General features: G+C 57.6%; 11 protein-coding genes across 11 annotated transcripts; 7 read left to right on the forward strand and 4 right to left on the reverse strand.

The window, feature by feature from the left end:
* Positions 1-967: 967 nt before the first annotated feature.
* V1518DRAFT_68228 (CDP-alcohol phosphatidyltransferase-domain-containing protein) lies at positions 968-2,618 on the reverse strand. The gene is made up of 4 exons (XM_066906649.1): positions 2,437-2,618; positions 2,322-2,383; positions 2,013-2,266; positions 968-1,953 (listed from the first exon to the last, which is right to left on the reverse strand). Exons 1-4 carry the CDS (start codon positions 2,453-2,455, stop codon positions 1,083-1,085), a joined length of 1,206 nt encoding a protein of 401 aa, XP_066758034.1. The 5' UTR covers positions 2,456-2,618; the 3' UTR covers positions 968-1,082.
* A 48-nt stretch (positions 2,619-2,666) lies between these two features.
* On the reverse strand, positions 2,667-3,437 carry V1518DRAFT_428608 (U6 snRNA phosphodiesterase Usb1; the record flags this gene model as incomplete). The annotated part of the gene is made up of 1 exon (XM_066906097.1): positions 2,667-3,437. The coding sequence occupies one exon, from the start codon at positions 3,435-3,437 to the stop codon at positions 2,667-2,669; it is 771 nt and encodes a 256-aa protein (XP_066758035.1).
* On the forward strand, positions 3,159-5,694 carry V1518DRAFT_420037 (uncharacterized protein). The gene has a single exon (XM_066904909.1). The coding sequence runs from the start codon at positions 3,454-3,456 to the stop codon at positions 5,566-5,568; it is 2,115 nt and encodes a 704-aa protein (XP_066758036.1). The 5' UTR covers positions 3,159-3,453; the 3' UTR covers positions 5,569-5,694.
* Positions 5,379-8,436, reverse strand: V1518DRAFT_420038 (uncharacterized protein). The gene is made up of 2 exons (XM_066904910.1): positions 7,880-8,436; positions 5,379-7,335 (listed from the first exon to the last, which is right to left on the reverse strand). The coding sequence occupies exons 1-2, from the start codon at positions 8,328-8,330 to the stop codon at positions 5,837-5,839; spliced, it is 1,950 nt and encodes a 649-aa protein (XP_066758037.1). The 5' UTR covers positions 8,331-8,436; the 3' UTR covers positions 5,379-5,836.
* A 608-nt stretch (positions 8,437-9,044) lies between these two features.
* Positions 9,045-10,103, forward strand: V1518DRAFT_376389 (ATP11 protein-domain-containing protein; the record flags this gene model as incomplete). The annotated part of the gene is made up of 3 exons (XM_066901540.1): positions 9,045-9,208; positions 9,260-9,343; positions 9,386-10,103. The coding sequence occupies 3 exons, from the start codon at positions 9,045-9,047 to the stop codon at positions 10,101-10,103; spliced, it is 966 nt and encodes a 321-aa protein (XP_066758038.1).
* Positions 10,104-10,426: 323 nt separating this feature from the next.
* V1518DRAFT_445243 (polypeptide release factor) lies at positions 10,427-12,061 on the forward strand (the record flags this gene model as incomplete). The annotated part of the gene is made up of 5 exons (XM_066906458.1): positions 10,427-10,491; positions 10,542-10,553; positions 10,608-10,657; positions 10,711-10,760; positions 10,809-12,061. The coding sequence occupies 5 exons, from the start codon at positions 10,427-10,429 to the stop codon at positions 11,952-11,954; spliced, it is 1,323 nt and encodes a 440-aa protein (XP_066758039.1). The 3' UTR covers positions 11,955-12,061.
* A 272-nt stretch (positions 12,062-12,333) lies between these two features.
* On the forward strand, positions 12,334-13,568 carry V1518DRAFT_376056 (terpenoid cyclases/protein prenyltransferase alpha-alpha toroid; the record flags this gene model as incomplete). The annotated part of the gene is made up of 2 exons (XM_066901528.1): positions 12,334-12,869; positions 12,917-13,568. The coding sequence occupies 2 exons, from the start codon at positions 12,334-12,336 to the stop codon at positions 13,566-13,568; spliced, it is 1,188 nt and encodes a 395-aa protein (XP_066758040.1).
* Positions 13,569-13,655: 87 nt separating this feature from the next.
* Positions 13,656-14,939, forward strand: V1518DRAFT_420047 (uncharacterized protein). The gene is made up of 2 exons (XM_066904911.1): positions 13,656-13,940; positions 14,030-14,939. Exons 1-2 carry the CDS (start codon positions 13,710-13,712, stop codon positions 14,897-14,899), a joined length of 1,101 nt encoding a protein of 366 aa, XP_066758041.1. The 5' UTR covers positions 13,656-13,709; the 3' UTR covers positions 14,900-14,939.
* On the reverse strand, positions 14,881-16,114 carry V1518DRAFT_420049 (acyl-CoA N-acyltransferase). The gene has a single exon (XM_066904912.1). It carries the CDS (start codon positions 16,081-16,083, stop codon positions 14,929-14,931), a length of 1,155 nt encoding a protein of 384 aa, XP_066758042.1. The 5' UTR covers positions 16,084-16,114; the 3' UTR covers positions 14,881-14,928.
* A 158-nt stretch (positions 16,115-16,272) lies between these two features.
* On the forward strand, positions 16,273-17,825 carry V1518DRAFT_438670 (uncharacterized protein; the record flags this gene model as incomplete). Its single annotated transcript, XM_066906370.1, has 2 exons — positions 16,273-16,363; positions 16,408-17,825. The coding sequence occupies 2 exons, from the start codon at positions 16,273-16,275 to the stop codon at positions 17,823-17,825; spliced, it is 1,509 nt and encodes a 502-aa protein (XP_066758043.1).
* A 254-nt stretch (positions 17,826-18,079) lies between these two features.
* On the forward strand, positions 18,080-20,801 carry V1518DRAFT_445255 (uncharacterized protein; the record flags this gene model as incomplete). The annotated part of the gene is made up of 2 exons (XM_066906459.1): positions 18,080-20,411; positions 20,457-20,801. Coding segments are annotated over 2 exons (2,520 nt in total), but the record flags the coding sequence as incomplete, so codon positions are not given.
* Between the last annotated feature and the right edge of the window lie 33 nt (positions 20,802-20,834).

Below are 20,834 nucleotides of genomic sequence, written 5' to 3' on the forward strand. Positions count from 1 at the left end.
AATGTGACAGGCACAGCAACATGCTAGGTATGATCAGGTACTTCTCAAAGTCTCAAAGCATGCAATTCAATTATCACCCACAACCTTTAGTCCCAGCTCTCTTCTTTGTGAGTCTCAATGCACCTTTGCAATGACTCCTCCCTTGCTCTCCCCAGGAAAACCTTACAACTCTCTGGTTACCCTGATGGCCTTGTGACTTCACAGTAAGTACAAGCATGCAAGTCTGTTGATCCAGACTTAGTTCACAGTGTCTGTTTGCCAGTAATTACTACATCAATGTATACACAGAAGATATAGCACAGAGTCTGAAGAGCTGAAGTTCTGGAACAGGTAGTGGAAACTTCTCTGGTTGCTCAGCAGTGAACAGTTAGTAGTCTGACATAACTTAGAAGACCATAGGGACTGCCTATGATATGGCAGCTTAACACTCATGACATCATTAAGGACAAATATCAGCCATCTCAGCATTAATAGTGATTCCCCTAGCTCCTGGACTGTGCTATACAATGCCCTGGGTCTACATATTCCTTCACAATGCAGTATCCTGCTCAGGGTCAGGTTCACTCAGGGGTATGCTTGCCACTGGCGAGCTCCAAGCTTAACTTTGTCCCACTTGATGGATCAGTCTTCACTGAGGAAGGGGTAGGACATCAAGCCTTCCTTAAACTCCAATGTTCATCAATCTGAGTTTATTGTCCATGTTGTGGACAGATTGATCTGTAGGTATATCACTAATGACAAAGGAAAGTAATAACAACAACTATTTCCCTGTACATGACTACACAGTGCTTAGACTGCAGAGCACCCAGACTTCACAGCAAGGCATGAAGTTGCCTGGACTTCCACTATACACTGAGTGTCCCTAGTATAACAATAATAAAGTGCTTTGAAGTGGTTTCTAAGCTGTTGATCTGTTATCTGTTATTTGAACAGGACAAAGGTATATGGAAGGGATATGGACTCCAACAGGGATAGGGATAGGGATGTAGCAATATCCCATCTTTTTTTATGGGCAGCCCCACATACAGCTCAGTGGCATATATACTTTTCTAAAAAAGACTAATGTGTAGAGGTAACAAGTATTATACAGACTTGGCAGTGAAGTGCTTGATCTTGAAGCAACTGATTCCCAAATGTGCACAGATGGCACTGATAACAATATCAGCCCACAACATGAAATATATAAAGCTGAACCAGAAATAAGCCCATAGATAGATGACCTCGAAGGTCCCAGTAAACAAGTTGATTCCACATGCAGGGAGAAAGCAGAAGAGAAGAGGAGCGATGTATACTGGGACCATCAAAATTGTCCAATAAGGAAATGGCTGAAGGGTGAGGTGTGCAAGGATAATTTTCGTGGTGACGCGACCAAACGAAAAAGATGTTGCAAGAGAAAAGAGCACCAGATGGTTGTGCGTAAGGATGGCAGAGTAGGAGCTGGTGATCCAAAAGTAGACAGATATAGCGGAGCCAACAAAAGGGATCCATTCTAGTAGGGTTGGAATGAAGGGCATATTATGGGCTCTCCTCGCCCGGTAAACATTGATGATGCAGAATGGGAGATGGGTGGTGAAAAAGGCCAGAGCAACAGTGAGAACGAAGAGGTCGCGGAGAGGAATCCCGGCGAAAGCTGAGTGCACAAAAGGGAGCACTTGCGACAAGGGAAGGAGCCAGACCTGGGGACCGCAGATGAAAGAAATCAACATGACAGACACGGCAATAAGAATTCCTTCAGTCGGGCCGTTGATGTATCCGAGATAGAGAGTATGTGTGTGGTAAGTCTCCCATGTGGAGAAAAACATAGCCATACATGAGACAAGAACGGTAAAGGCACCCGCTCCGGTTGCTCCAAGACCCATGCAGGCACACTGAATGAGGCCTCCAAGAGTACAATTGAGCGAGTCAATTCCGTGATCAAAGAGCTCGCCGAGAGGTGAGGAGGAGCCGGTCCGTCTGCAATAAATATGGTTAATAGTGCACCATGTTGCAGCAAGCAGAGGGGACAAACTAACCTCGCTTGCTTGCCGTCAACATTATCCATGGTTGAGTACATCCAGAGGCCCAGGGCGAAAGACAAGTAGACCCATGACGGACCCGGTCCGACGAGGTCCGGCAGGTAGATGATAACGCAGAGAACATTGATATATATGAATCCAAGGCCAATGAGGGTGATGACATTAGGCGCGAGCCATAGGGGCATCAGCTCCGCAACTGCATTCCAGTAGTGCCGCAGGATGTGGTTTGAGATGAACGACTTGTCGACGGACTGGCATGCGATGCTGTCAGCGACAAGGTGCAGGAAACACGAAGAACAAACATACCGAGTACTTGTACAGGCGCAGGTTCGCTAGTGCGGAGCTGTTGACAAGCTCAGACTTGGGTTCTGGGCGAGCGTTAGAGGATGCTGGAAGCGAAGGGAATAGGCTAGCGACGCACCGAAGATACCGAGCGGCATGGCGCGAGTACAGACGCGACGCACCAAGAACGTGAGAGTCTGGATACTGGGAATACGGTGCAATTAGCTTGCGTGGGCGGGCAACGAGCGCGTACAGGGAGGAAGAGGGTTTGTATAAGCGACCGAAGTGCGCGTCCGCGAGCCGGCTCTCTTCACCAAGCAGCTCGCATCAGCTTAAGCGTCTCAAAATCAACTGTAATTATTGTCTGTTCTATTCCATGGCCACGCGGTGCACACGATTGCCTGTCTTGACCTTCGCACCCTCAAACCGCACTGCAAACGAGGCCTCCGCGTCCTCCTCGCCGTGATCCTCCGGCAGCTCATCGATGCGCTCCGCCGGCCGCTGCGCGTCCGCGGCCCGCCACGCGATCGAGACGTGTGGCCGCCACATCGCGAACCACGGCACATCCATCTCCGAGCACACACGTTGTACCGCGCGCCCCAGCGCGTCCAGACCCGCGTTGGCGCCCGCCGTCTCGACGACAAGAAACTCCCTCGAGCGCTCGGGATTCGCGACCCAGCGCGCGGCAGCCCGGAAGCGCACCGTGAGCACGCGATCGCCGGGTCGCGCCGCCGCCAGCGCAGAGCGCACGCAAGCGACGAAGAGATTTCGCGTCGCGAGGCCAACGAGTTGGATCGGCGGCGAGAGCGAGAGGTGGAGTGTCTGCGCTACGCCCTCCCCAGAGAACACCAGCGAGTGCACGGTCCGGCCGTCGGCCCGCTCCGCCTCCGCGGCAACAGCAATCGCGACGGCATTCTCTAGCGCGGCAGCGCGTGCCGCGCATGGCAGCCAGTCCAGGTACACGAGCGCCGCCCAGCTCTCCGGGGCGTGCGGGAACTTCCGCACGCGGCCGTCGTGGAGCGTGTGGCTGCTGAAGCGGCGGGGCGCGGTGGTAAATAGATCCAGGAGCGTGGCGGGAATCGGCGGCGGGCGCGTTACCGCGGCCGCGTCGCGCGTGTGTGCAGGGTCGTGCTGGGGCATTACGGCATGGGTGGCGATGTGGCCAGCGGTGTGGAGTGGCAGTCGCTCCACCGAGCACTTCACCACCTCGACCATGCGCCCGGTACGACTCGTGGCACTCGTCCTTCGCCCCGTGCCGCGGCGGAACCTAGCCCTGGTCTCACTCTCGCTCCCCAAGAGCAGTATTCCGCTGTCCTGTGTTCCCCGCGACCGATGGACGACTGCGTGTGTGCACCTGTGTCGCGCAACCCCCGCCTCTGTCGCTGCGGCACTCAATGACTGGCGCTTCTGCGTCGGCGAACTAGCCGCTTCTGACGCAAACGCCATCGCCACCACCGCCGGCAGCCGTGACATCGCCCTCCTTACGACCCTTCTCATCATCGTTGCGCACCACTGCGGTGTGCGTGAACTTTGGGAATTCTGGGACGCTCTGTTGCCGCACCATACACAGACTACGGCTCTCTCCCCGAGCGACTTCTACCTGCAGCTCGCGGTTTTGCGCCCGCTTGTCCGCCAGCTCTGTGTCCGCGATATGACGAACCATGCCATGGAGTTCGTCGCGCGTGTCGTGTCCCATCACGCAAGTGCGTTTGCGGCAATGGCGGTCCACAACCTCGCTGTCGAAGCGGAGTACGCTAGGATCGTGGAACCGGCTCTGGACTTTGCGCTCACGGAGGTCATCCGCATGTTGCGTGTCGAGTCACGTAGAGCACGGCGCGATCCTGTCCTTGCGCGCGAAGCTGCCCTGTCGCGCAACCGTCTTCTTGACTTCATTAGTACCATATCCCTCCCCAGCCTGCACTGCTCTACTGCCGCGAAATTCGTCTTCAGACCCGTGACACTGCAGTTGCTGCTCCGCAATCTACGGCCACAAGAATACCCCCGCTTTCTCCTAGAGATGGTCCGCCTCGGCCAGCCGCTTGACACCGCAATCTGCGACACTGTGATTTCGAGCCTGCTCCGCGACGGCGAGAAACTGAAAAGACGAGCAATCTACCACAATGCCCGCCTCATCAAGGAGATCGATATGAGTGGGCGCTGGCGCACGCGCGAAGACAAAGCACGCGCACAGAGAGCGGGAGAGACCGTGAACACCATAAAGCGCACGCCGCTAGCGCTGAGCCCGAAGTCGTACCTACGGCTGCTGAAGCGGCTCATACCGCTAGTGCTTCTGAAGACCAAGCCCACAAGGAACCGAACGAAGCTAGGCGTTCCCGGCGAGTACAATCGCCAGCAGCGGCTACCGCGCCACCAGCGTACACTGTCGGACTTGAGCCCGTGGTATCAAGACAATTACTTCAGCTTGATCACCCAAGTCCGCAGGCGACATGGCAATGACCTCGGGATGTCATTGACAACGCAGATGATGCAGGCCGCCATCATAGTCGGCAATACCGCGCACGCGCTACGTACTTTTAATAGTTTCGCTAAAGATGTCGCTGCCGGCAGTGGGCCAGATCCACAACCATACTACATTGCCTTCAATGCATATAAGCGACGCATGTACGCCGCCATCAGAGCGAAGAACGATACAGACGCGGACGTCGCCGCGACCAGTGCGATCAAGATTCTCGAGCAGATGAAAACCGCCGGCGTGCCGATGACCGTCCATATCGCAACTGACTTTATCCATATGATGGGTCTACGCTGGTCACCGCAGCTTATGGTCATGGAATACTTGAAGATCTTTGGCGCCTACCCGCTCGATATTCTTGGTGTGCTCAGGCATATGCAACTCCAAAACTATCCGCAGACGAGATCCACTGACGCCGCCGACATGGACTCGCGTGAAGTTCTCCGCCCGACTATCGTCACGCTAGACATCGTACTTCGTTTTGCCATCTCTAAAATCGCGTCCACCCTCGCACTTGCCGACCTTGAGCTCCTGTTCAAGCTCTTCACGACGCCAAACACGCCCGAAAAGCTTGCACTGGTAGCCACCGACCGGCAGCTCTTGAAAGGCAGATACAGAAGCGTTATCGCTGAGATCTGGAACATAGATGGCAGCAGCGACAATAACGCGTTGGTACAGTTTAAAAACCGCGTTGCGCGATATTGCCTTCGGCGCCGCATCGAGCTTGCTCAGAAGGCAGAATTGAAGCTTCAAACCATGAGACAGAGGTATCACGAAAAGTCGATCTGGAATCCGTAACATGCAAAATGAGGATAACTTTTTAGTGCGTAACTACGAAGAAAATATAGCCATGAAGCCAAAGCTCGCATTTTATCTTCAGTAATAGTTAAACTTGTGGATATCATCCGTATTAAAAAAGCGTGCAACCATCATCAAAACTCGCCCACCATAAAAACAAAACACATAATATCCGTCCTGCTATACGAACCAAAACGAAAATAAAGAACTGCAAGCACGAAAAACTTGGCATCATGACGTATGCATAGTTACAGATTTACAGACAGTACTACCAACCAATTGTGCTCTCGACGACCTCGTTGCCCCCAATATCCAAAAACGTGAATGGATCGTCTTCTATGGCGCCTGTGCCGAACCGTTCGAACCCGCCGAACAGGGAATCCGATGGGTCGACGTCAGCGGCATCGATGTCGATATCAATGTCCATGCTGCCAACCTCCTCGTCTTGTGAAGTTGACGTCATTTCGTCATCCTCCACGTCAGCCCCGCCCTGCGCCGATGAGAATACTAACCGGCCGTTGCTGGCGACAGATGGCGTTTGTGCCGAGGCCGGCGACGATAAGGACGACGACGGAAGGACGATGCCAAAATGCGAGCTGAGATCGGATGAGATCTCGGTATCCTGGATCTCGATTTTGGGATGCAGTTGTCGTGTGCTAGAGGCCAGACCGATAACCTTGCCGGCGGCGCCGAGAAGCCCGCTCTTCTCAAGCTGCGGAGTGCTCCGCCGAACGTTGCCAGTAACTGGGCGGATTCCCTTTTGCACCAGCATCTCACGATTAAGAAAGAAGTCGGTCTCAAATTCATCTTCGAACGAGTTTTTCTCGGCAGGAATAGTGATGGATGCCGGCTCAGAGTTAGACCGACTGAGCGACATACGGGGAAGCGGGATCGGCGCGGAGGCGGCGGTGAACGGAGCTGGAGTCGAGTCGGGCGACATGACGGACGGCGAGCTCTTCGCGGAAGAAGACGAGGTGATTACAGAGGAGGGCGGTGAGATAGCCAGGAGGGCACGTAATGGGGCTTGCTTTGAGGCGTCTGCCAGATTCTTGCGCCGGCCATCTAAGGCCATCGCTCGAGCGCGGCGAACGCTGGTGGTGTCAGTCTCTGTGGCGAAGAGCATTTCCTCGTCCTCATCCTCTATACTGGCGAGACTGTTTCGCCGCATCTCGATGCTGCGATGGGTGGGGTATGTCGACTCGTCGCCGGTTATGAGGCGGTGTATCATATCGGAGATATCGGCATCAACGCGTTTGGATGACTCGAAAGAGTCATCCATAAGGATGCTAGAGACTCCGGTGCTGATGGTGGAGTCGGAGAAGTAGGCGGTGGAGGACATGGAGGACGAGAGGGAGGAGGAAGAGGACGATGAGAGCGAGCGGTCTATACGGCGGCGTGCCGCTGCCGCCGCTGTGGCATTTTTGGCGACAGCTGCGAGCTTTGCGCTGCCGCCGCCGGGCATGTAGAGCGAGGATGGCGGTATGGAGACGGTAGTAGCGTCAGCGGACCACCAGGCAGGATTGGCAGCGAAGGTGAAGGTACTAGGGTTAAGGGCGGCAGGGTCGGCGTCGGCATCGTTGTCGATATCAGAGAAGCCGCTGAAGATGTCTGCCGGGTTGGTGATGTGCTTGGGGGTCGCCGCGGCGGAATGGGGGATAGCGATGCAATGCCTGACTGCGTGGCTGGGAGGCGCTGCACGTGCTGGCGAGGGCGCAGCAGACGTGGCTGGTGTGGAGGAGGCTGGGGAAGCTGTGGCTGGAGAGTCGGCTAGAAAGTGACGTATCGCATTAGCAAGCAAACCTTAATGATGGCATGCACGCGCCCATGCCACACCCATCGACCGGACAACCGGGGGCGCTGGTACCACAACACGGGTAGAATAGTGTGCAAGAGCGAGCGGAATCGCAGGAAGCGTCCATTGCGCCATCGGCGGCGGTCATAGTCGAGGCGGAGGTGCTGCCGGGTTGCCAGGGGTCCAAGGACTGCGGGGACCGGGGTAGTACACAGTACGAGCCGTATCACCGAAGCCACGGGATAACATGGCCTCCGCCTGTCGCGCAGCAGCACCAGGAAAGCGAACCGGAACGCCTGCAGCGCGTCGCAGAAGGTGGAATAGAAAGAAAAAAAGGCGGTCGACGGCGCTACGGGCGAGGGGTGCCTGAACCGGGGAAGCAGAGACGTTGAGAAAATTCGCGGTGGGGACCCCGGCGGGCGTACGCGACCCCGGGTGCGAATGGGTCCAGAATCGCCTCAGTCCAAACAAAGGCGTGTGCATGCCAAAATCAACAGCAAAGAGAGGGAGAGGACTCACATTTCGCCTTTCGGCGTTTTTTGAGATTTGCGACCTGGGAGGCCGAAAGCGTCTCTATCTTCTTCTCCAGGACGACATCGGCGCGGACGGCTGGGGCGGGAGCAACGACGCGGTCGGGGGAAGCACGCTTCTTAGCTTTTGAACGCGAGGCGGAAGGCCGCGGGGGCAGAGTGATGGTGGTGGAGCCTGCGAGGATGGACGAAGCGACGGAGCCGATGACCCGCGTGCCAAGGTGTGAGAGAGAAGACGCGGCGAGGGAGGATGTCGAGGCCGTGGCGGCACCGGTAGCGGGGACGGCAGATGCGGAAGTCGCAGTCGAGGCGGGAACCGGCGCAGGCGTGATGGCGGGGGGCTTGGGTAGGATGGGCCGCAGTGCCGGCCGCGGTGCGATGGGGCGCGGGTGCGGATGGGGATGGCTAGCGGTGTGAGAGGAGGCGGATGCGGAGGCCATTGCGGCGATGCGCACGGCAGGGTACCGCGAGAGGTCGTCGGAGAGCAGGATTGAGTGGAGAGGTGTTCCGGAGAACGAAGGCGGGGCGACCTGTGGCGGTGAGGAGAGAAGGAGGAGAAGAAGTGGTGAAGATCGCGGCGGCCGGCGGAGCGTCCTGGTGGCCCGCCCGAACCAGCCTAGCGCAGGCCGGCCCGGGCGCGCCGCGCGCGTGCCGCAGTCTACGCGGGCAGCGCGGCTTGCGCAGGCTCGGCCCCAGGCGCGGCCCTATTTTGGTTCAGAAATGCGGGCTGTCACGCGGGTTTGCGGAGAGGATACCCGCGCCTACGTCCCCGAGACAGCGCCTCTGCTGCAACGTAGCCGACCGCCGAAGACGGAGTAGCGAACGCAAACAGGAAGCGGCGCGTCGTCGCGTTGCGCAGATGCCCCAGAGACGCGTTCCAGGCTTGACCTATTCCACGCGGGCCGGCCCGCGATCCCGCGTCGCGACGCGTCGCGCAGGTAACTCTTGCGGCGAGCAGCGGCGACGCGTCGCGGTGTTTCTGGGATCCTCGCGATGGCATGGCTCCGCACATCCGCGTACTCCGCGGATATCTGCGCCAATCTCGGCTCCCGGCATCGCGTCACGTGCGTCACGTGCGTCACGTGCGTCACGTGAATAGTCCCCGAGCTCGACGACTCTCCGCCGTGGCGTGCGCGAGCTTCCCCAACTCCGACATGGTCGGCGCAATCCCCCTTCTTGTACGTCGGCGCGCGGCTTGCGTGCTGCGCACATCCGTCCGGTTACAATTGGTGTGTCCGCAGCGGGGCTACGCTCTTGATACAACGAACAATGCTATCGCGGCGCGCTACAAGGATAAGCTTGAGCGAGCTATGAAAGAGTTCGTCCTCTTCCCACCACGCTGCCACATGTACTGATTGGCTCCTCGCAGGAAAGGAGTCTCCACTCTCGAAGATCTCAAAGTTCACTACGAAGACAACTATAAGCAGCTTCGCGAACGGGAACCCCTCGCGCCGTCCATCAACACCGCCGCCACGACTGCACCGGTTAGCTTCAGCACGACCACCTCTCCCGCAGCAGAGGACGCTCAAGCCAAAGCTACACCACGTCCGCCCGTAATCCCCAAGATCTCCAAGGAACAATCAATGAAGACCCTGGCCTCCTTCATCGACGTCGACAAACTCCGGCAGCACACAGTGCCGCGCGAGATCGAGCTCATCTGGCGCGCACGGTTTGCCAACGACCCGAACGCGCTCTGCGCCGTGCTCCCGGCCGACGTGTTCAAGCGCATGCGGCAGACCGCAAAGGCCTATCCGATTTTTGTCCTCCCGCTGCCTCGCAGCCCCATCGAGTCTGGCGCGGATGCCGCACCACTGTCCGCCGGCGGCAAGAGCACCGCGGCAGAGATCCAATTTATGCAGTGGACCTTTCCCGAAGACTATACGAGTCACTGCATTATGACGTCGCTCCTCGAGTTCAAGGCCCACAAGGAGTTTGCGCGGCCGCACACCACCCTCATCTTCCACACTGAACTAGCAGAGTCCCACGGCATCGTGCTCTTCAACGGCTCCGTCGAGAGAGACATGAACGTGTCCAACGCCGACGCCCACTTCCTTGTTCTTACTCTGCAGAAGTTCTATAACGCTGACACTCATGCCGAGTCTGCCTACGAACGCGCAAAGGCCCTCCGCCGACACAATCTCCTCGAGATGTTCAAGGGCGGCAAGAATTTTGACCTCGAACTCCTGCTTGCCGAGGCCGAGATGATCGATTGATTACTCTGTTCCTGTGCTCCGCATATGTAGTTTTATAGAGAATCTAGACACCGCGGGTGTCTTAGCAAACAGGGTTAGGGTCGCACTTGAGACAGTACAGCGGACGAAAAAAAAACGCGGTCGAGTTGAATCCGCAAACGAAGAGCATCTCTCGATTGCTTGTCCTGTTCTGTTCCAGGCGTTTTCGTTGTGCTTCTTTCGTTGCACTTTCAGACGATAGTATTTGCGCCCGCGTGGAGTTTTGTTTGTTGTACGGTGTACAATACCAACAACGAGAACTAGCCTGAATTTTTGCCACCACCACCGCCTTTACTACAGTAAACATGGCACCGGCATCTGGAGAGGAGACCGACGCGGAGAAGAATATCGAGATCTGGAAAGTCAAAAAGTGAGTGCGCTGTGTGCGTGCATATTGTGTATGTATACTAACTGCTGCAGGCTCATTAAGAGGTGGGTGGCGCGCACACTGGGCTCGTTGAAACGGAGCATGCTGATTTTGCATAGTTTGGAGGCAGCACGAGGAAACGGCACGTCAATGATTTCGCTTATTATCCGTAAGTATACATGCGCATGAGCAGGGAGCAAGGTGGTGCTAACAGTTCTGCAGCACCCAAGGATCAGATTCCAAGAATTGCAAAGTTGCTGGCTGATGAATACGTAAGTGTCGGCTCATTCGCCAGAGTAGCACAGCGTTGACACACACAGGGCACGGCGTCGAACATCAAATCACGAGTGAACCGTCTGTCGGTGCTGAGCGCGATCACGTCGACACAACAGCGACTAAAGCTGTACAACCGGGTGCCGCCTAATGGCCTCGTCATCTACTGCGGTGAAGTCATCACGGCGGAGGGCAAGGAACGCAGACTGAACATTGACTTTGAGCCGTTCAAGCCGATTAATACGTCGCTGTACCTGTGCGACAACAAGTTCCACACTGAGGCGTTATCAGAGCTGCTGGAGTCGAACTCGCGGTTCGGGTTCATTGTCATGGACGGTAACGGTGCACTGTTTGGCACGCTCTCCGGCAATACGCGCGAGGTGCTGTACAAGTTCTCTGTGGATCTGCCGAAGAAGCACGGCCGTGGTGGTCAGTCTGCGCTGCGCTTTGCACGGTTGCGAGAGGAGAAGCGGCACAACTACGTGCGCAAGGTGGCGGAGGCAGCTGTGGCCAACTTCATTACAAACGATAAGGTCAACGTCACAGGGTTGATTCTGGCAGGTTCTGCCGACTTTAAGACGGAGCTGTCACAATCTGACATGTTTGACGGGCGTCTGCAGGCGAAGATCATCAAGGTCGTGGATGTGTCGTACGGCGGCGAGAACGGATTCAACCAGGCGATCGAGCTGTCAGCGGAGGCTTTGTCGAACGTCAAGTTCATCCAGGAGAAGCGGCTGATTCTGCAGTACTTTGATGAGATTGCGCAGGACACGGGCAAGTACTGCTATGGGGTAGAGGACACGCTGAAGGCGCTAGACCTGGGGGCGTGCGAGACGGTGATTGTGTACGAGAACCTGGACGTGATGCGGTACACTTTGAAAAGCTCGACGGGGGAGCCGGTGATCATCCATGTGGCGAAAGCGAATGAGGCGAGCTCGCGGGAGAAGTTTTTGGACAAGGCCACGGGGCAGGAGATGGAGGTGATGGACGAGAAGCCACTGATCGAGTGGCTGGCTGAGAAGTACATGGACTTCGGCGCGACGCTAGAGTTTGTGACGGATAAGTCGTCGGAGGGTGCCCAGTTTGTGCGCGGATTCGGCGGGATTGGCGCGCTGCTGCGGTACAAGGTGAACTTTGAGCAGCTGCAGGACGATTCAGATGACGAGTTTTATGATGATTCGGACGCGGAGTAGGTGAAGTTAGGTGTCCAATACATGAGCGAGGATGTGGATGTCATGAGTACGAGGCCCTTAGGGTAGTGCGGCTGTAGACCGTGAGGGAGGTCAGTCAAGTCTTCTAGGCGTCAGATTGAAACGACAACCCAACGGAGAAATGCGCCCCGGCAGAGTTCCAAGAGTGGTGTTTACACGGACACGGACGGGAGAGCGCGGCGCAGTCGCAGGAGCGTATGTGGGAGGGTACGACGGCACGGGATCACCACTGTCAACGAGCTCGCTGTCGCCGTCACTCACCACGGCATCGTCGGAGGACGACGACGACGACGATGACGACGACAGCCAGGGCAGATCACGGACGGCGCGACGTCAGGCGAGTGCGGTGTTTGGCGCACAAATGGCGGCAGAGATGAACGTGGTGCACAACGACTACGTACCTCTAATGGACAGTTTAGTGACGGAGACGTCAACGCGGCAGACTGAGACGGCGGCGATGTGCGCTGGACTAATACTCGAAGGGCAGGTCGCGGTGCTGAATCGGAGTGCGCACGTGCGATTTCTAGAAAGCGTGTTTGAGGAGGACAGCCTGGGGGCGAGTTTCACGGGTCTCGATGCATCGAAGCCATGGCTAGTGTACTGGGTGCTGCAGGCGCTTGCGGTGCTGTCGCCGGAGTCTCTGACGACGGAGCGCAAGACGCGGGCGGTATTGACGATATTGGCATGCATTTCGCCGGACGACGGCGGCGTGGGCGGGGGGTTTGGGCAGATGGCTCACCTGGCGTCGACGTATGCGGGCGTGAATGCACTAGCGATTGCGGGAGACACCCAGGCGTGGACCGCGCTGGACCGAGGTCGGATTTATGCGTGGATGTTGTCGCTGAAGACGGCGGACGGTGGGTTCCGCATGCATGAGGGGGGCGAAGTGGACGTGCGGTGAGTGTGTGTGTGTACGTGTGCGTTGCTGCGGGCTGACAAGGCAGGGCCGTATACTGCGCAATCGCGACGGCGGCGCTGCTGAACATTGCGACGCCTTCTCTGGTGGCGGGCTGCGGGGAGTTTGTGGCGGCGTGCCAGAGCTATGAGGGCGGGTTCGGCGCGCAGGCGTTGCGGGAAGCGCACGGCGGGTACACCTTTTGCGCGCTAGCGGTGCTGGCGGTGCTGGCGGATGAGTGCGGGACAGCGGGAACGGCAGAGGCGGTGTGCGCGTGGGCGACGCTGGACGCTGACGCGCTGGTGCGGTGGCTGGGTTCTCTGCAGACGCAGCCGGAGGGCGGGTTCGCAGGCCGGACAAACAAGCTCGTGGACGCGTGCTACGCGTGGTGGGTGGGCGGCAGCTACGCGCACCTTCCAAATGGGGAAATGCGTGCCGCGTGGAGCGGCGCGGACCTGCAGAAGTACGTGCTAGCGTGCGGACAAGCGCGTGGCGGCGGGCTGCGCGACAAGCCGGGCGTGCGGCCGGACTTCTACCACTCCTGCTACGCGGCGTGCGGGCTCGCGGCCGCCGCGGCTGCCGGCGGTGTGTGTGTGGACGCGCGAAATGCAGTCGCGGACGTCGATGCAAATCACGTGCTCCCGCGCGGCGCGGCAGACGCGCTGTGGGCGCGCACCGCGGGGGTTGTACTGCCGCGCTAGTCGTGTTCGGCTAGCGCGGGCGGCAGGAGGTGCAGCAGCGCGGCTGCAGCACTTCTTCCGTTGCGCGTCGTCTTCTTCTTCGCTCCACTTCCTCCTCTCGCCCCCTGCTCCGCCATCGACATCACCGCCGCCACCACTGCCATGGAAAAGGACAAGGATTTCCGTGTTGAGCTCCCCGCGCCTGCCCAGGAGTTCGCTGGTGTCGGCGCACTCGCCGCCGGCGCCCCTCCTCGCCTCTTCTCCAATATCCAGAATTCCCCCGTCCTCTCCATCTTCTCCTACTGCGGCGCCTCCATTCTCATGACTGTCACTAACAAGTTTGTGTTGTCTGGATACTCGTTCAACCTTAACTTTTTCCTTCTCATGGTCCAGGTGTGTGCCTTCTGTAATGTCGTCTCTTCGCCCTCGGGGCGAGAAGGGGCAATGCGTGTTCGGCTCCTGTTCCCCGCTAACCGTCCCAGTCCCTCGTCTGCGTCGCGGCCATTCAGTTCTGCAAGACCGTCGGTCTAATCTCGTACCGTGACTTCAACCTCCAAGAGGCAAAGAAGTGGTTCCCTATCTCCGTCCTCCTCGTTATCATGATCTACACCTCCTCCAAGGCGCTGCAATTCCTCTCCATCCCCGTCTACACCATATTCAAGAATCTTACCATTATCCTCATTGCCTACGGCGAAGTCATCTGGTTTGGTGGCTCCGTCTCTGGTCTCGCTCTCTTTTCCTTCGCTCTCATGGTCCTCTCCTCCATTGTTGCCGCCTGGGCAGACATCCGCTCCGCCCTACTTTCCTACGGAGATGACTCTGCCGCGTCCATCTCGACACTCAACGCCGGCTATCTCTGGATGGCCCTCAACTGCCTCTCCTCGGCCACCTATGTTCTCGGCATGCGCAAGCGGATCAAGCTCACAAACTTCAAGGACTTTGACACCATGTTCTACAACAACCTCCTTTCCATTCCAGTGCTCTTCGTCTGCTCCCTCCTTCTCGAGGACTGGTCCGCAATAAACGTCCAGCGCAACTTCCCTGCCGACCAGCGTACGGCCCTCATCGTCGCTATGGTGTTCTCTGGCCTTTCCACCGTCTTCATCTCCTACACCTCCGCGTGGTGTGTTCGCGTCACCTCCTCCACCACCTACTCCATGGTCGGCGCCCTCAACAAACTCCCCATCGCCCTCTCGGGCCTGATCTTCTTTGATGCTCCCGTCACCTTTTTCTCCGTCACCGCCATCGCCATTGGCTTCCTCGCGGGTCTTGTGTATGCTCTGGCGAAGGTTAACGCAGGCAAGAAGCCCGCCTCGTTACCGGTCCCCGCTAACGCCGACCGCAAGGACTAGTCCTAAACTAGCGAAATATACATACACATCTATTTCTCACTAATCAACCTGAAACCCCCTTGTTCCCCCTTGAACCCTCGGAAAAACTCATCTCGCCGTATCTGCATCAGCGCTGCTCGTTTGTGTGGGAACTCGAACTCCCGTACCTTCGTGAACCCAAGCCTGATCAGGTAGCCTATCAGCTTCGCGTTGTCAGCCCGCGGCTCGAGGTATACGCTTCCTGTGCGTGGGTCCTCCAAAAACAGGCAATGCACCACTGACGGTAGCCATGCGTGTACCATGTGCGGTCCTCGCAGCTGCTCGTTGCCCACCAGCAGGTGGAACCCGCGATCGTGTGCACCTGCGCCTGGTGCGGGCACGTACGGCGCAACGTGGTCTTCAGTCACGTAGTACATCTCCACGTACAGAAAGTCTACATCTCCCAGTGCGCCGATCACGGCGCTCGCGTGACGATCCGCCTGCAGCGCGCGCAAGTACGGCGCGTGCACCGTTGCCGCATCGCCGCGCATGCCCCAAAATTCTGCCACGCGATCGTTGTTCATCCATGCCGAGAACGTTGACGTGTGTTTATCGATGTCCACGTTGCGCAGGGTGAGTACACGAGAGAGCGAGGGAATCCAGCGCTGGTACAGCAGCGCGCCAGGTCGTGGTTTCGGCGGGCGCAGGGGATGAAGAACTGTGCATGGCGGCGTGTCGCCGGTTGAGGTGACCACGGACGACACGGGATATGCGGGCGTATTTACTGTCGTCAAGCAGCGGCCCAGCCAGGTTGGTATATCCGCCGATGAGGGTATCGAAGTCTGGAAGAAGAGCTCGCGCGGGACGGTACATGTCGTCGTCGATGTCACTTCGTCTGCGACAACCTCACTCGCGAAGGACAGCCCACAGCGCGTGTACAACTCCGTCGGCATGCGCACACTGATACTCTCGAACGACTCTCCAAACGTAAACAAGTGCACGATCACAAGCCACAGCTGCGTCTCCTCGTCATCCGAGCCGGCTGCATCAACGCTCGCCGTGACGGCGATAGACGAGAGCGAGTCGAAACGGAAGTGCAAACTAAACTGGCGGAGCCCGCAGCCGCTGCCAAACAGCACGCGCCCATCGTCATACTGCACAAGTGCAAACTCGGCGCCGGACGGCGCATAGATGGTCAGCTCCAGCGCGTCAAGCTCGCCTTCCATGTTGTTGCGTACAGCCTCTCGTAAAGCCCCGCCACGTTTAGGTTTAGACGCCCCAACCACAATTTTTTGTCGCACTTCTCACTTCACCAGCCCAGTCCTCCGCTGATGCTAGGTCGGCTGCTTGTACCACAACCGTCCCTCTTTCTTTGCACGCGCACCGCAGGCACCCTCTGCCGACTACACTCCACAATGGCCTCTGCCGACAAAGCGCCAGCGGCCACCGCCGGCAAGCAGCTCAAGCATGTCCAGTTCACTCTCAAGACCCCCAAGGGCACCAAAGGTGAGTTCTTTCACCGTCTCCACGCTCATCCGCTAACTTTTTAGACTGGGCCGACAAGGACATGATCCTGCGTACGCGCATCTTCGAAACCATTACCAATGTCTTCAAGCGCCACGGCGGCGTCACTATCGACACGCCGGTCTTCGAGCTCAAAGAAATTCTCGCGGGCAAGTACGGTGAGGACTCCAAGCTCATCTACGACCTCAAGGACCAAGGTGGCGAGCTCTGCTCGCTGCGCTACGATCTCACCGTGCCGTTCGCGCGCTTCCTCGCCATGAACCCCACCATACAGTCCATCAAACGCTATCACATCGCAAAGGTCTACCGCCGTGACCAGCCGGCCATGACGAAAGGCCGCATGCGCGAGTTCTACCAGTGCGACTTTGATGTCGCGGGCCAATACGAGAGCATGATCCCGGACGCGGAGGTGCTCGCCATTGCGGTCGAGGGCTTGACCGCGCTTGGCATTGAGGGATTCGTGGTCAAGCTCAATCACCGCAAAATCCTGGACGGTATCTTTCAGGTGTGCGGTGTACCCCTCGATGACGTTCGCAAGATCAGCAGTGCTGTTGACAAGCTCGATAAGTCGCCCTGGGAGGAGGTGCGGCGAGAGATGACCGAGGAGAAGAACTTGCCTGTAGAGGTCGCCGACCGCATTGGAAAGTTTGTCAAGCTCAAGGGTGGCGTCGAGTTGCTTGAGACTTTAAAGCAGAACGAAGCTCTTATGGCGAACGAGGCCGCCGCGCAGGGTATTCGTGACATGGAGCTGCTGTTCAGTTACGTCGACGCCCTCGGCATCGCAAAGTTCCTCTCGTTCGACCTCTCCCTCGCGCGCGGACTCGACTACTACACTGGCATAATCTACGAGTGCGTCACTGCCGCCTCCGCCGCGCCGCCAGCCGATGACACTCCTGCGGCCGCTGCCGGCAAGAAGAAGCCAACCGACGAGGACGAGGACGTGTCGGAGTATGTCGGCGTGGGCTCGATCGCGGCGGGTGGCCGTTACGACGAGCTCGTGGGCATGTTCTCGCAGTCCAAGAAAAAGAGCACGATGCCGTGCATCGGCATCTCCTTCGGCGTGGAGCGGCTGTTCTCGATCATCAAGGCCAAAGAGGATATGTCGAAGCTGCGCGCAACCGAGACCGACGTGTACGTGATGGCGTTCGGCGGTGGCAAGGAGTGGACGGGCTTCCTGCCGGAGCGACTAAAAGTCGCGAAGCTGCTGTGGGACGCGGGCGTGCGCGCGGAATTCCTGTACAAGAGCAAGCCCAAGCCGCGGCAGCAGTTCGAGGCGGCGGAGAAAATTGGAGCTCCGCTGGCAGTGATTCTGGGGCAGGACGAATACGCGCAGGGCGTGGTGAAGATCAAGCGGCTTGGGATGGGCGAAGCGGCGGACGAGGGCAGCGACGTCGCTGTTGCTGAGCTGGCGGCGAGCGTGCAAAAGCTGTTGCGGACGGATTAGATAGCGAAATACGAACACGACGGAACTTGCCGCGCGGCGCCACGCTAAAGGTCAGACAAAGGAACACGATTCAGGGGCTGGTCGTTGGAAGTGGTTAAGCGCAAATTCTACCGAGGGCCCGGGCATAATCCGACCAGACAGCGTTTCCGAGATGACTGGACGGCACTACTTCACCCCGTCCTCTTCTCAGAGGCTTCAGGGCCGTCCGTCTCCTTCGCCTCGACACCACCGTAATGGCAGCCTCACTCGCCGGCCAGACCGCTGCGCTGCACTACAAGTGCATCCGCATTTTCCTCCGCACCTGGCGCTCCACCCTTGTGCGCGCGCTGCTCCTGCCGGTCATCTTCATCATCGTCATGGGCTACGTCAAGAACCTCTATGTCCCGGGCGGCGAGTACGGCATCGGTACCCCTCAACAGGTCCGCCAGCTCGCCGATGCCATTGGCTCCCGCACCCTCGTCTACCTCGCCGACTCGGATGACGGTGTCACTGCCGAAATCCGCGCCTTCATGGCCAACGTGACTGCCGGCATTCCTGACGACCAGATCGACGAGCTCGAGGACGCCACCGACTTGCTCACCGCATGTCGCCAGAACCTGCGCGGTGCCAGTTCCTGCTATGGCGCAATTGTCTGGCACTCGTTCGACTCTGCCAAGAGCACCTACAACTACACGCTCCGTGCTGACCGAGGTCTGGACAAGGTCGACGTCAAAAACCACGATTCCGACGCCGAGGTCTACATTATGCCCCTGCAATGGGCGGTTGATGCTGCACTCTCCGGACGCGATCCGGTCGCTGACGCTCCGTATCTCATTGCGTACACCTCTCGCACTAAAGAGGAGCACGAAGACGATATCCGCGCAAACTACATGAAGGCGGTTGAGAACTACCTTGCGTCCGTGTTCTATCTCGCCATGGTTGGAGTTATCTACCAACTCGCCGGCCACGTTGGCGCAGAACGCGAGTACGGCATCGCAACACTCCTCGAGTCCATGGGCTGCCGTCGCGCGTCCAGGCACCTCGCGTTCACGATTGCCTATTTTTTTGCCTACCTCCCTGGCTGGATTATCATTGGCATTGTCATGCGCTTCACAATGTTTAAGGAAACCTCGCTCGGCATCCTCATCGTTTACCACATCCTCAACGGCCTCGCCACAATCTGCTTCGCCCTCGCCCTAGCACAAGCCCTGCCAACCGCACAGCTCGCAGGCATAATTGCTACCGGCATCTCTGTGTTCCTTGCCATCATGGCCATCATCCAAAAATCAGTCGGCCCGCACAACGGCGCAACCTCTGGTGTACTTGGGTTCATATTCCCGCCCATGAACTATGCGTTCAATCTGCAGGAAGTCGCCCGCTACGAGGCGAGTCTCCAAGCCGCGAACTTGCTCCACGTTCCGCCAGACGGCTACGTTGCCCCGGGAATTTTCTGGATTGGTACCGTCATACAGATCCCGCTGTACCTTCTTCTCGCGTCTGGCATCGAACGTGCACTCTACGGCCGCATTGCGCGTGCCACTACAAACTCTGACGCAAACTACGAACTCACGCTCACGAATGTCAGCAAGACATATTACCCATTCACATTTCTTGGGATATTTTCAAGGGCCAAGAAGGCCACCCCCGTCGAAGCCGTCAAGGATCTCTCCGTCGGCTTCCGTGACGGCGAAATATCTTGTCTTCTGGGAGCCAATGGTTCGGGAAAGACGACCACCTTGGAGATGATTGCCGGTATCCAAAATGTCACATCCGGCAAAATCCAATTTTCCTCTGACAGCACCCTCGGAATATGTCCGCAGAAGAATGTCATGTGGGATATCCTCACCGTCGAGGAACACATCCGCATCTTCTGCCGCATCAAGCGCGCAGCCTCTAACTCCTCGGCAGACATCAACACGGAAGTCGAGCAGCTCATTGAGGCGTGCGATCTCTCGCCAAAGCGAAAGTTCTACTCACGGAATCTCTCCGGTGGCCAAAAGCGCAAGCTGCAGCTCGCCATGATGTTTGTCGGCGGCTCGAAGGTGTGTTGCATCGATGAAGTCTCTTCCGGACTCGATCCGCTCTCGCGCAGGAAGATCTGGGACATCCTGCTCAACTCCCGTGGCGAGCGCACGATAATTCTGACCACCCACTTCCTCGACGAAGCCGATTTGCTCGCCGACAACATCGTGCTCATGGCTCGCGGCGAGTTGCAAGCCCACGGCTCGCCCGTTGAGCTCAAGGAAGCATTTGGCAATGGCTACCGCGTGAGCATGATCGTTGGCGCCTCGGGCAAGGAAATCACGTACGACATGCCGACAGCGCAGCAAGCAATTGATCTCGCAAAGCGGCTGGCTCTGCAGTACAACAGCACAGATGACTTGCGTATCGCCGGGCCGCAACTCGAGGACGTGTTTCTTAAGTTTGTCGCTGCATCGGATCCGGAAGTACGCGAGTTGCTCGGGGAGAACTCGGTCAACGTTGAGGATGACTCTGTATACGAGCACGAAAAGAGCGAGAAGGAAGCAGCGACTGCGTTCTTAGCCGCCGTTCCTACCGCCAACTCTGACTTTAAGCTTCATAAGGGTCATGCCACTTCCATTTGGAGTATGTTTCATGTGTAAGAGTGTATTTCCTTTGCTAATCTTCTAGCGCAAATCCGGACCATGATATGGAAGCGCCTGGTGGTCTCGAAACGTATGTTTCTGCCTATTGTGACAGTGTTCATACTCCCCATCATCGTGAGCGGCGCAACGTCCTCGCTCTTGTCCGACTTCCGTGCGTCCTCGTGCGTCGGTACATCAGCAGCCAGCAAACTCATTATAGAACAACTTAACTAGGCGATATTGTGGAACAGCAACCCACGGGAATCGCCGACATAGATGCTACCGGATTTGCAGTCGGACCGAATGCTGCGTCGCGGCTCTTTCTGACACATGGATATGATCTACCTTTGTGATTAGGTACATATGCATATATATGGGGATCTATGCCCGTCTGTACAGAGCAAAAATGTTTATTCAGTTTTAT

The sequence above is a fragment of the Limtongia smithiae genome (genome assembly GCF_038497785.1).
Source record: "Limtongia smithiae strain NRRL Y-17922 unplaced genomic scaffold V1518scaffold_10, whole genome shotgun sequence".
In the NCBI taxonomy this organism is placed as follows: domain Eukaryota; kingdom Fungi; phylum Ascomycota; class Lipomycetes; order Lipomycetales; family Lipomycetaceae; genus Limtongia; species Limtongia smithiae.